The sequence below is a fragment of the Schistocerca serialis genome, chromosome 5, assembly GCF_023864345.2.
Source record: "Schistocerca serialis cubense isolate TAMUIC-IGC-003099 chromosome 5, iqSchSeri2.2, whole genome shotgun sequence".
Taxonomy (NCBI): domain Eukaryota; kingdom Metazoa; phylum Arthropoda; class Insecta; order Orthoptera; family Acrididae; genus Schistocerca; species Schistocerca serialis.
In genome coordinates, this window is record NC_064642.1 from 509,214,640 (window position 1) to 509,227,023 (window position 12,384).

Here is a 12,384-nt window from a genome sequence, read left to right on the forward strand (position 1 = left end):
CAGCAGAAATAATGGGACATAATGACATACTGAATAAACATTAATAGAAACATTATTAGAATTTTTCCATTTCATATTCTTTGAAATAAAGTGAATCTGTGTGAGTGGTTGAGATTTTACAGATCGTAGCGGTTGCTTGAACAGCAGGCACAGCGTTGCAGTGATTTCATCATCACTTCAGCACTGCAGTGATTTCACCTTCACTCCATTTTAGCTTTTTTAGTAGGTATCAAGACAGCTACAAGATGGATATACTATTCTATCAATTAATGGCTATCAAATATCCCCCTCAGTCCCATGAGACTATCCTTCTGCCGTGTTACAGAATGTAGCTGTTTTCTTCAAAATCTCTTAGGGGGGTGGTGCTTTATTGAGTGTTTGCTAACATACACTTATTCTCAAACAATCTACAAACTCATAATATCCTGTTCTGAACCATCACATCAGAGACAAGGGTGTCATCATGAGTGCTCCAGGGAAGTGTGATCGGCGTGCTATTATTTTCTATATAAGTAAGTGGTCTGGTGGACAGGATGGGCAGCAGTCTGCATTTGTATGCTGGTGATGCAGTTTAGTGACAGTAGGGGGACACAAAAGACTTACACAAAACTTCTAGTTGGTGTGATGAATGGCTGCTAGCTATAAATGTAGAAAAATGTAAGTTAATATGGATGAGTAGGAAAAACAAACCCAATGTTTGGACATAGTATTAGTAGTGCCCTGCTTTATACAGGCATGTCATTTAAGTATCTTGACATAACACTGCAAAGCAATATGAAATGGAATGAGCGTGTAGTAGGAAAGACTTCAGATTATTGGGAGAATAGTAGGAAAGTGTGGTTCATCTGGAGACTGCTTATAGGATGCTAGTGCAGCCTGTTCTTGAGTACTGCTCACGTGTTTGGAGTCTGAACCAGATCAGATTAAAGGAAGACATTGAAGTGATTAAGAGGTGGGCTGCTAGATTTATCACTGGGAGATTCAAACAAGATGCAAGGATTGTGGGAAACTCAAATGAGAATCCCTGGGGGAAAGGCAACATTCTTTCAAGGAAAATTATTGAAGATGTTTAGAGACATGGTATTTGAAAGCGACTGCAGAATAATTCTACTGCCGCCAACATGCATTTCACATAAGGACCACAAAGATAAAATATGAGAAATTAGGGTGCTCATAGAGGCATATAGGCAATAATTTTTGACTTGCTCTGTTTGTGAGTGGAAGAGGAAAGGAAATGAGTATTAGTGGTACAGGCTACCCTCTGCCATGCACTACATGGTGGTCATCAATCACCCTCTTTGCAGATCTCTTCAGCTTCCCTTTGGTCTTTCTAGTGGTTTTCTTATGCAGGGAGTAAAATCCATGGATTTCAAAGGTCATCAGTGTTCATTCATCTCATCAGCACGTCCTGTCCATACTAGCCACTTGCTTCTCATCAAGCCTACAATGTTTGGTTTGTTGTAGATTTCATCCAGCTCACAATTTTGTTGGATCCTAAATTCTCCAGTCATATCATCTTGAAACAGGTCTTGTAAGTTCCTTAAGACATTTTGCTCAAAAATGAGATTATGTCTTTTTTCCAAACACTCCCAAGTTTTTTAACCATACATCCATAAGGGTTGGATCAGTGTTTTGTACAGCTGGAGCATGAAATTCCTTGAGAGGTTGCAAGATTTAAATAGCTGACTCAGACTGAACTACGCTTGGTTTGCAGCTTGGAACCTTGCTTTGATTTCTGCCTTCCCCAATGCATCCTCTGTAAATACAAACACCAGATACTTAAAATTATGAACCCTTTTGTATGATTGGGTTGCAACTACCAGAGGCTGCAGGGGTTTCGTGAACAGCAGTGGCGTGGGTGTTGGGAAAGTGGATCAGGCTCATCAGTGGTTATGCAGGATTTGCAGCAGAGATAGGAAGATAGTGGAACAGGAGGGGAAAATTGCTGCCCTTCAGGCTGAGCTAGATCAGGCTAGGGAAGATCTGGACAGGCTAAGGAGGGAGAAGGGCAAAGGGAGGTGGGAAGTGGCAACAGGTAGCAGAAGGAACAGGCCTAGAACTAAGTCTGACAGTTTTGTGGTGAATGTCAAAAATAAGTTTGACCTGTTGCTTCAGTTAGAAACTGATGAGCCTCAAGCAGAGGTAGGTGTAGACAGGACACAACAAACTTTCAATAGGAAATTGAAAAAGAATGTAGGAAAGTCATCGAAAAGGAAGAAAGTTTTGTTGTTAGGCAGTTCTCATGCCAGAGGTGTAGGCCAACTTCTGCAGGAGGAATTAGGACCAGAATACCAGGTCACAAATTTTTTCAAACCAAGTGCTAGTCTGGATCAGGTGACAGAGGATTTAGGTTCACTCTGTAGAGGATTTACCAGGGAAGACACCGTGGTTATTGTGGGAGGGCCAGGGAACAGCATCGACAGAGATCCTGGGTACAGTATAGAGTGTGACCTGGTAAAGATTGCGTCAGCATCGAGACACACCAATGTTGAATTTGTATCTGTCCTGAGACGCCATGACCGGCCTCATTTGAACTCTTCTGTTGGGAGAGTTAATTTGGAGTTGGAACGGCTGCTTGGATCGGGTGCGGGGGCTCATATTGGTGTGGTTCCTGTTGATTATATCAGTAGGTGGGACTATACCAGGCACGGCCTACATCTCAACAGGAAAGGGAAGGGGAAACTGGCTGGGGTAATAGCAGGAAATTTAAGGGGGGGGAGGCACTGCCATGAATGGTAAAATACCAGTGGTTACAGGTGTTGGAGCAGCACCTTTCTTAGGATAGGTAAGACAGAAAGATGTCAAGTTCTACGAGAGGTCAGGATTGAAACAAATCTTCAGTTTAGGAAAGAAATTAAACAGCACAATTCTAGCGCATTGGATCACCAATCACAGCTATCAATTATAAATTTTCACCAATCACCAGAAATTTTATCTCCACCAAGTTGTATCTCAGTCCTAGGTAATTCCATTGATGAATTAAAGTCACCCAACCCAGTTGACATAATCTGCCTCTCTGAACACCATGTGACCACTGGTATAGGAACTAGGCCTAAGCACAATGAGAAACTCAGACAGGAAAGTACTGCAAATGTTAGAATAAGGAAAGGTTGTCATAAAAGTATAATTAAAAATAATGTAAGTATATTTCATCAAAATATTGGGAGTTTAAAGAATAAAGTAGATGAGCTTCTGGTTTGTTTAGAAGATTTAGAAGCTGAGAATGAAATAGATATACTATGCCTGTCTGAGCATCACATTGTTACTGATATGGATAAGGTAAATGTAAGTGGTTATAAGCTCTCTGCACATGTAATGAGAGAAAATATGGAGAAAGGAGGAGTTGCCATATATGTCAAAAGTTATCATTGTGCAAAAAGTATAGAAACAAAAAAGTTTTGTGTAGAGAAACATATAGAAGCATGTGCCTGTGAGCTTAAATTAAATAAAGGCACATTTATAATTGTAACTGTATATAGGTCCCCATCAGGAAATTTTCATCTATTTCTGAAAAATTTGGACTCCTTGTTGTGCTATCTGTCAGACAGGGGGAAGCAAATTATTATTTGTGGGGACTTCAATGTAGATTCTCTGAAAGAGGGTAATAGGAAAAATGACCTTGAAGTATTACTTGGTTCTTTCAATTTGACACCCGTTATTGATTTTCCTACTCGGGTGGTAAAGGATAGCAGCTCACTGATAGATAACTTCTTTATAGACCAAGATAAGTTTAACCAGATAAATGCTCAGCCTGTTGAGAATGGTCTTTCTGATCATGGTGCACAGCTGGTTACAATATATGACATAGCTCCATTCAGCAATACTAAACAGTCCTCCAAAGTAGTACGTTCAGTCAACAATTTAACAATTGCAAATTTCAGGGAAAGCCTACAGCAGTTAGACTGGGATGAGGTGTACCGTGAACCTGATGCCAATTTAAAATATAATTTATTTCATGACATTTTTGTAAATGCATTTGAAAACTGCTTCCCCAAGAAAATAGTTAAATATACTCGTAAGAAACCTTGTAACAAACCATGGCTTACTAAGGGTATAAAAATATCTTGTAACCGGAAAAGGGAAATGTATCTGACAGCAAGAAAGAGTAGTGACCCAGAAACTATCAAAAATTATAAAAACTACTGTGTTATATTAAGAAAAGTTATTAAAAAATCCAGGAGTATGTGTGTCATGTCTGAAATCAGCAACTCTGATAATAAAATTAAAACAATTTGGAATATTATTAAAAGAGAAACAGGTCAACCAAGAGCAGAGGAAGACAGTATTACCATAAAATTGAATGAAAACTTTACGAACAAAAAGTCAGAAGTAGAAAATACTTTTAATAATCATTTTCTAAATGTTGTGGATATAGTAGGATCCAGGTGTTCATTAGAAGATGCTAGGCTGTTAATGGAAGAGTCCATACCTATGCAATTTGATACAATTGAAATCTCACACACTTCTCCCTCTGAAATTAGGAAAATAATAAACTTGCTTAAAAGCAAAAACTCACATGGAATTGATGGCATTTCCAGCAAAATACTAAAAGCTTGTTCTCAACAGATAAGTAAGATTCTCAGCCACCTGTGTAATAGCTCTCTGGAACAGGGCATTTTCCCTGATAGACTGAAATATGCTATTGTTATACCTTTGCATAAAAAGGGGGATAGATCTGATGTCAACAATTACCGTCCAATCTCCCTTCTAACAGCTTTATCCAAAATTTTTGAGAAAGTAATGTATTCAAGAGTAGCTTCACATATCTGTAAAAATGAAATACTAACAAAATGTCAGTTTGGTTTCCAGAAAGGTTTTTCAACAGAAAATGCCATATATGCTTTCACCAGTCAAATTTTGAATGATCTGAATAACCGAACACCTCCCATTGGGATTTTTTGTGATCTCTCAAAGGCTTTTGATTGTGTAAATCATGAAATTCTGCTAGACAAGCTCAAGTATTGTGGCATGAGTGGGACAGTGCACAAATGGTTTAATTCGTACCTAACTGGAAGAGTGCAGAAAGTTGAAATAAGTAGTTCTCGTAACATGCAAAGATCAGCACATTCCTCAAACTGGGGAACAATCAAGAATGGGGTTCCACAAGGGTCAGTCTTGGGTCCTTTGTTGTTCTTATTATATATTAATGACTTGCCATTCTATATTCATGAAGAGGCAAAGTTAGTTCTCTTTGCTGATGATACAAGTATAGTAATCACACCTGACAAACAAGAATTAACTGATGAAATTGTCAATACTGTCTTTCAGAAAATTACTAAGTGGTTCCTTGTAAACGGACTCTCACTGAATTTTGATAAGACACAGTACATACAGTTCCGTACAGTGAATGGTATGACGCCATTAATAAGTATAGACCTTAATCAGAAGCATATAGCTAAGGTAGAATATTCAAAATTTTTAGGTATGTCCATTGATGAGAGACTAAATTGGAAGAAACACATTGATGATCTGCTGAAACGTTTGAGTTCAGCTACTTATGCAATAAGGGTCATTGCAAATTTTGGTGATAAACATCTTAGTAAATTAGCTTACTACGCATATTTTCACTCATTGCTTTCATATGGCATCATATTTTGGGGTAATTCATCACTGAGGAATAAAGTATTTATTGCACAGAAGCGTGTAATCAGAATAATAGCTGGAGTCCACCCAAGATCATCCTGCAGACATTTATTTAAGGATCTAGGGATATTCACAGTAGCTTCTCAGTATATATACTCTCTTATGAAATTTGTTATTAACAACCAAACCCAATTCAAAAGTAATAGCAGTGTGCATAACTACAATACTAGGAGAAAGGACGATCTTCACTATTCAAGATTAAATCTAACTTTGGCACAGAAAGGGGTGAATTATACTGGCACTAAAGTCTTTGGTCACTTACCAAATAGTATCAAAAGTCTGACAGATAACCAACAAGTATTTAAGAAGAAATTAAAAGAATTTCTGAATGACAACTCCTTCTACTCCATAGAGGAATTTTTAGATATAAATTAAGAAAAAAAATATTTAAAAAATAAAAAAAATAAAAAAATAAAAATAAAAAAACACAAAAAAGTAGTTATATTAACTTAAGTATGTTGTTAAATTAACCTAATTATGTCATGTACTGGAAAATTCGACTCGTTCCACATCATTACGAAATGTCGTATTCATGATCCATGGAACTAGTATTAATCTAATCTAATCTAATCTAATCAGCCACCAGTCCTGCTCATCAGCAGATACTTGGTTTTTGATTGTTTGACAAAGAGGCTGATTCTGCTCACTGTAGCCTCCACATTGTCACTCTTCCATGTCAGGCCTTCCTTAAATCTTGACAACAGGCCCTCATCATTGAGAAATGCAATCTGCCTTGATCCACCCAAATTTCTCATGGAAATCCTCCCTCATTATGTTTTTGAACACTAGGTTGAAAAATATTGCTGACATATCATCTCTTTGTATCAACCCTGTGTTTATGTAAAAGCTCTCCGTGACTTGGTTCCCAAGCTTCGCTTTGCTTTTGGAATCAGTGCAACAAGCCTGAACTAGGCTGACAAGTTTCTTGGCTATTCCAAACTTGGTTAGGCAATTTATCTGACTCTTCTGGTGGATGCAGTCATACGTCTTCTTCAGTTCTATGAAGAGCACATGCAGGTCTTCACCATACTCTCACATCTTCTCAGACCTTCTTGGTGAGCTGTTGCAACACATAGGTTTTTTTTTTTTCCCCCCCAGTCGAACAGCCTTTTCTGAAACTGCCTGATGTTCACCTATCACTTCTTCTGCAGCCAGCTGCATTCTATCCTGTATACAGTTGTACAAGGTGTTATCAGGCATTCAGGAGGGTGATGTTTCTGTAGTTTGTGCAGTCTTTTTTGTCACTTTTCATGTATATAGAGCAGATGACCACTGTCTTCCGATCTTCTGCGATCACCTCCAAAATCCAGATCCTCTTGAATAGTTGGTGAATTTTCTTGCATAGTCTCTCTTCTCCTGCTTGAATGACTTCTACCTGGATTCCATCTTCTCCTGGACTTCAGTCCTTCTTCAGCTTCTTTAATTACAATTTTAAATGAAAATGATGAAATCAATATTAGGAAGAAGTACAGACATGTCCCTATAGATGACACAATCTATTATACTCTACAAGGCAGTAACCAGGCACTGATGAAACAATTTCAGTGTACTAGATAATATTTAGATAAATCTCTCTGACTAACTTTGACCTGTGAGATTGGCTGAGGCCAGAGGACTTCTCACTTTCAATAACTCAATGTTGGGTGTAGTTCTCATAGCAGACTGTGCTTAACAGCAATTGAAATCAGTTGGGACCCTTAAGCTTACAGTTTTCAAGTCTTCATATAACTGAAGTTTATTAACTCAAACCTGGCACCAACCAATGTTGCTTCATTGTAATCACCTACATCATTAACATATCATCCATTATTCTTTAATACAAAATCAGTATATGGAGTATTTACATTCCCAAATTATCTACTGTGAATATTGCATCCATAATTGAATGTCTTCTGCTGCTCATAATTCCATGGTGGATGGTAAACAGGAAGATGTCAAATGCATACACCTGTCTATCACTGCTATCTTGGCTGCACACTTTTGTTTGTCCAAAGTTTAGGGCCTCTGGAAAATCATCCAAACAAACTACAAGCAGTAAACATCTTGATATAAATCATCCTAGGTTAATTACTCAAAATACCTCTGAAAGAAATTGTTTCAAGCCAGACTCAACTGCATGTTACACTCATGTCATATTTGGTGTCATTCCCAACATCATTTATACACACAAATTTGTGTCCTCACAACAGGTCAGCACCATACCATGTTAATAGTTATACTACTTTGAAAAGTCACAGATTACATATAGCTATTAAAAACAGCAACAAAATTGCATGGATGGGAAGCAGTACCCTTATTATACTATCTTCCACATTGGCAACATAAGATGAGCAAAGCAGGAATTTCTTCTTTCTTTTAAAAACTGTTAGTCGGCTTTCTGTCACACCACATTCAAAACTGATTTCATTGTTGGCTGCAAGTCCTTGTGCCTAGTCCCCAGGTCTAAAAGAATTAAAGAAAGATATACAAATATTACTTGTGTTTGCCATTCTTTATGCTGGGATGTGATTTAGGTGCAACAGGCATTCTGCCACAAATTTTCAATTTTTTTCATGAGTTATTAACCATGTATAGCTCACATATTTTCTTCATTACAAATGGAAATACAAAGGTATGTAAAGCATAGCATATGTTCTGTAACCAATAAACAACACAATTTAATACAGACGACATCTCATATCTCAGGATGTGTAAACTTCCCACACCAAGTCTCATTTCACAGAAAAAATTATGTTGAACAAACTGCGTGAGAAACTTCATGAAAGCTCCCATTTCTTTGTTTTTTTCCCCACATTAAATTTTAATTTATCTCCAGTTTTGGCATCTCTGTTATATGGTTTAATTCATTAACATTGCAGGATTTAAAAGAAGCACTGATAACAGTTGTGGGAGATGTTCTGGTGGCTGCTGCATGTGTTGCTTACCTTGGGGCATTTACAAACAATTATCGTGTAGAGCTAGTTCAAAAGTGGGTCGAACATATCATGGCTTTGGAGATTCCTGCATCTGAGGTTTTCAGGTAAGTTTGATACTATTCTCTCTGGAATCAATTACACAAATCACACTATCAAATTTGCTTCGAGAAATTCATTTCCAAGTGGTTTGGAATATATAAAAAACTGATTTATCCATAAAAATACAAGCATTGTTTCCTCAGTAAAAAATTTAATTTGTAATAAATAACAAACAGTGCATTACTGAACTGTATCACAAAGGAACTGAATAAATCAAGATGCCAATGCAGGAGATGCTCTGTAGTAACCAGCAACTAATTGTTAATTGATTCACTGCATGGATCCTAGCAGAACTTCTTTCAAGACTTAAAATGTGACAACTGAAGCTCAATGAAAACCAAATGAGAGTGAGGAGTGTGATGTGAGAAGTGCTCAATGAATTCCAAAGTAAAATTTTGCCAACCTGTTACTTCCATAAACACTTCCATATTCTTGCAACTGACTATGATTAAATGTAACTAATTACCAGAAAGGCATGTGTTCTGAAAACTCTTAACAGAAGGAATGTGGAAAAGTGTACAACTATTGATTACCTAACACATAAGTTGCTCTAATAATGATTGGATACATTAACAACGATGGGCAATACTTATGTGGGAGCTCAAATGAATATGCCAGCCATCACAAAAATCTGGCTGGTCAATTACGATTTTACCCAACACTACAGAATTGTTTAAAATCAAAACTGAGTAACCTACTGTCTCACACAATGTGATAATGATCAAGCACCAGAACCTCACAATATCATTTGTTTAACAAACTACGTTTCTCCAGATAATCAAACTTCATTACAAAAAAACATAACTGCTAATTATAAATGACACCACACTTACTAGCAATATAATACGGTAACACCAAACATACAAAAGCCAAGACTGAAACAGAAAATTGCTAAATATACAAAATTGAATAACATAACTGATTTGGAATATAAAATTTACTATAGTTTTGTCAGATTCACTGCTTGCAAAACTTCATTAACTTTTTTTTTTTTTTTTTTTTTTTAAAAACTGTTGCAGTACCAGATTCATTAACAGCTTTGCTTAACCACCAAGAATGATTTCATCATAGTAACAGAAATATTTTACTTTACTTTATGGTACATTTAATATTTACATATTAAAGTATTTTCTTATTTTAACAATGTGATAGTCAACTGTTTGGATGATAGGACGTGGACCTTGCTTGTGGTAATAATTATGTGAGTTATTGTAGGAATAGGATTAGTGTTTATGCACACAATATATTGTCCACTGAGTACTTCTACAGCACTGGCAACTCTTTTACTGTTCTAATTCTCTGAGATGGTGCAGCTTACTTGAGGTGAAGCTGCTGACACAACATAATAGTTCAAAGGCAACAATAACATTAGTGAAGGCCCTCCTTCCAGTTGTGGATACTTTTTAATATGAAACAATGGAAACTCCAGGTAGGGATATCAACAATGTAGGAAAAGATAGATAGCTGCTTACTGTAAAAGGACACATTAAGTTGCAGGCAGGCACAATTAAAAGAGACTTACATAAAGCTTTGAGCCACTGCCTTCATCAGCAAAAGAGAAAGACACCATTCATACATACAAACAAGCACACCTCATGCACATGCAAGCAGTAATCTGGAGGGGGCAGTGAAGGGGAAGGGAAAGGGTAAAGGGAAGGAGAATGGGAAGGGCAAAATTAAGAGCAAGGGCAAGGGTAAGGGGAAGGGGAAGGGATAGTAGTGCACGGGTGGGGTGGGGAGACAAATACATCTGGTGGAGTGTGCAGGGACTTGAATGCCAACAGGCGCAGCACCAAGCTGTTGTGGGGCAGGGTTATGGGACAGGGAGGTGGGCTAAAATGGAGTGAAAAATGAGAAGAGTGGAGAAAGAGGGCTAGGTGGACTGATAGAGGGCAGCGAACAAAAAACTGTAGGAGATGAGAATGTCGGGTCCTGACTGCACCTAACTGCCCTATCCTGTATACACCTTGTCCTAGGGTGCTCCCCAGCAGCACTTCACTGTTCCCCACCCCTACCCTCCTATTCCTCCCCCCTTTTCCACACCAGCCTCCTCCTTACCCCCACCAGTTGCCATTCTCATCATGCATTGCTGCTGTTACTCACAGTGTGGCTTCAGCTGCCAGAGGCTGCAGTCACGTTTGTGTGAGTTATGTTTCCCTTAGTGTGTGTGTGTGTGTGTGTGTGTGTGTGTGTGTGTGTGTGTGTGTGTGTGTGTGTGCATGTGTGTGTGTGTGTGTGTGTCTGTCTATTTTTGACAAAGGCCTCATTGGCCTGAAGTTTATATTTTGACAGTCTTTTTGTTGTGCCTGTCTGCAACTCAGCATCTCTGCTATATGGTGAATGGCAACTTTCCTTTTCATAATACTGTCAACCTATAGTAATCCTTATATGGTGTGTAACTGGATAAGTCATTAACACGGACAATGAACAAGAAAGATCCAAGAACAGAGTCTTGTAGTGTTCCTCTTTTTATTGGGAATATTGCTGATCTCTGCTTATTTACGTAAACAAGCTGTAGCCTATTGCTTAAATACGTTTTGAATAAACTGAGTGGTTTATCTTCAATGCCATAATATTCTAATTTTTTAATGATTATCTCAAGTGCCACTGAGCCAAAAACTTTGCTTCAATCAATAATTGTTCCAGACATGAAGTATTGTTCATTTAAAATTTTGTTGTTTTCAAAGCAGCTATATATATATATTGGTGCACACAATTTTCTGTTAACTTGGATATGACTTGTACTACTGAAATGATTCTATACATATTTGGCAGGTTTTTATCATCCTACTAACTGGAAAAACCAGTACTGCCATGGTATGTGTTACTGAAAACATCTTTGAAAGTATAAAACAGTCACACAAAGCATTATCCATAAAGTACAAATGTATAAGTGCAGCTGCTTTATGTGTCTACAATATGATTTTGTAAAAATCTCTATGACAGTGCCACTTCATAGCTCCTTAGGCAGCTATTACTTTTGCCTACAGCTGTTTTCACTTCACAGTTGATCAAAAGTGCTGCCACTTATCAGGGTTCCTTTAAGTTGACTCAACTGTGGGGGTCTTTAGTAGTAAAGAGTGAAAGTATTGCAACTTAACATGTGATGCGGCAATTTGTTAAACACATCAGTGTTTATGATTACTTGAACTTTGCTTTATAAAAGAGATGATAAGTTATGGAGAAAATCTTTGGACTGTCTGGAGATGTAGATGGAATCCAAGCGCTTTCGATTTGTCCTTGGATACTTACCCACTGAGCCACAGCCCCCATTCTTTGAAATCCGCCTCATCTCATTTGTTCCTCGTTCTCATCTCTCTCTCTTCGTCACTCACACACACACACACACACACACACACACTTTTTTTTAATATAAAAGGATTAATATGTGGGTACTGTAACCGTGAGCTAAACACATTCTGAGAAATTACCTTCATCTAGTACTCTGTTTCACAGTGAGAGAAGTAGCAGTTTCATTTCCCTTGCAATACATTTGATAATGAAATTTCTGGGTCAGAAGTAGTCATCTGTTTTGGAATTGCTTAGTTTGTTTATCAATTTGTAGATGTAATTTAAAGTGATAGATATTGAAGCAAATTTCTCACTACTTGTGTGTTTTACATGAGTGAGCAGGGTTCTTACATTTAAAGTAGAATAGAGATAGATAAATAAAGTAGAGTGAGGTTGCTGGCAGTATTTAAAAAATGTTTGTTGAGAGTATCACAGT

At 37.6% G+C, this 12,384-nt stretch overlaps 1 protein-coding gene across 1 annotated transcript in view; it reads left to right on the forward strand.

Moving 5' to 3' along the window:
- Positions 1-12,384, forward strand: part of LOC126482033 (dynein axonemal heavy chain 6-like) — a 1,073,010-nt gene that overhangs the window by 700,878 nt on the left and 359,748 nt on the right. Inside the window, exon 106 of the mRNA XM_050106005.1 lies at positions 8,502-8,662. Within this exon, the coding sequence (XP_049961962.1) occupies positions 8,502-8,662 (161 nt within the window). The remainder of the gene's footprint in view (positions 1-8,501; positions 8,663-12,384) is intronic.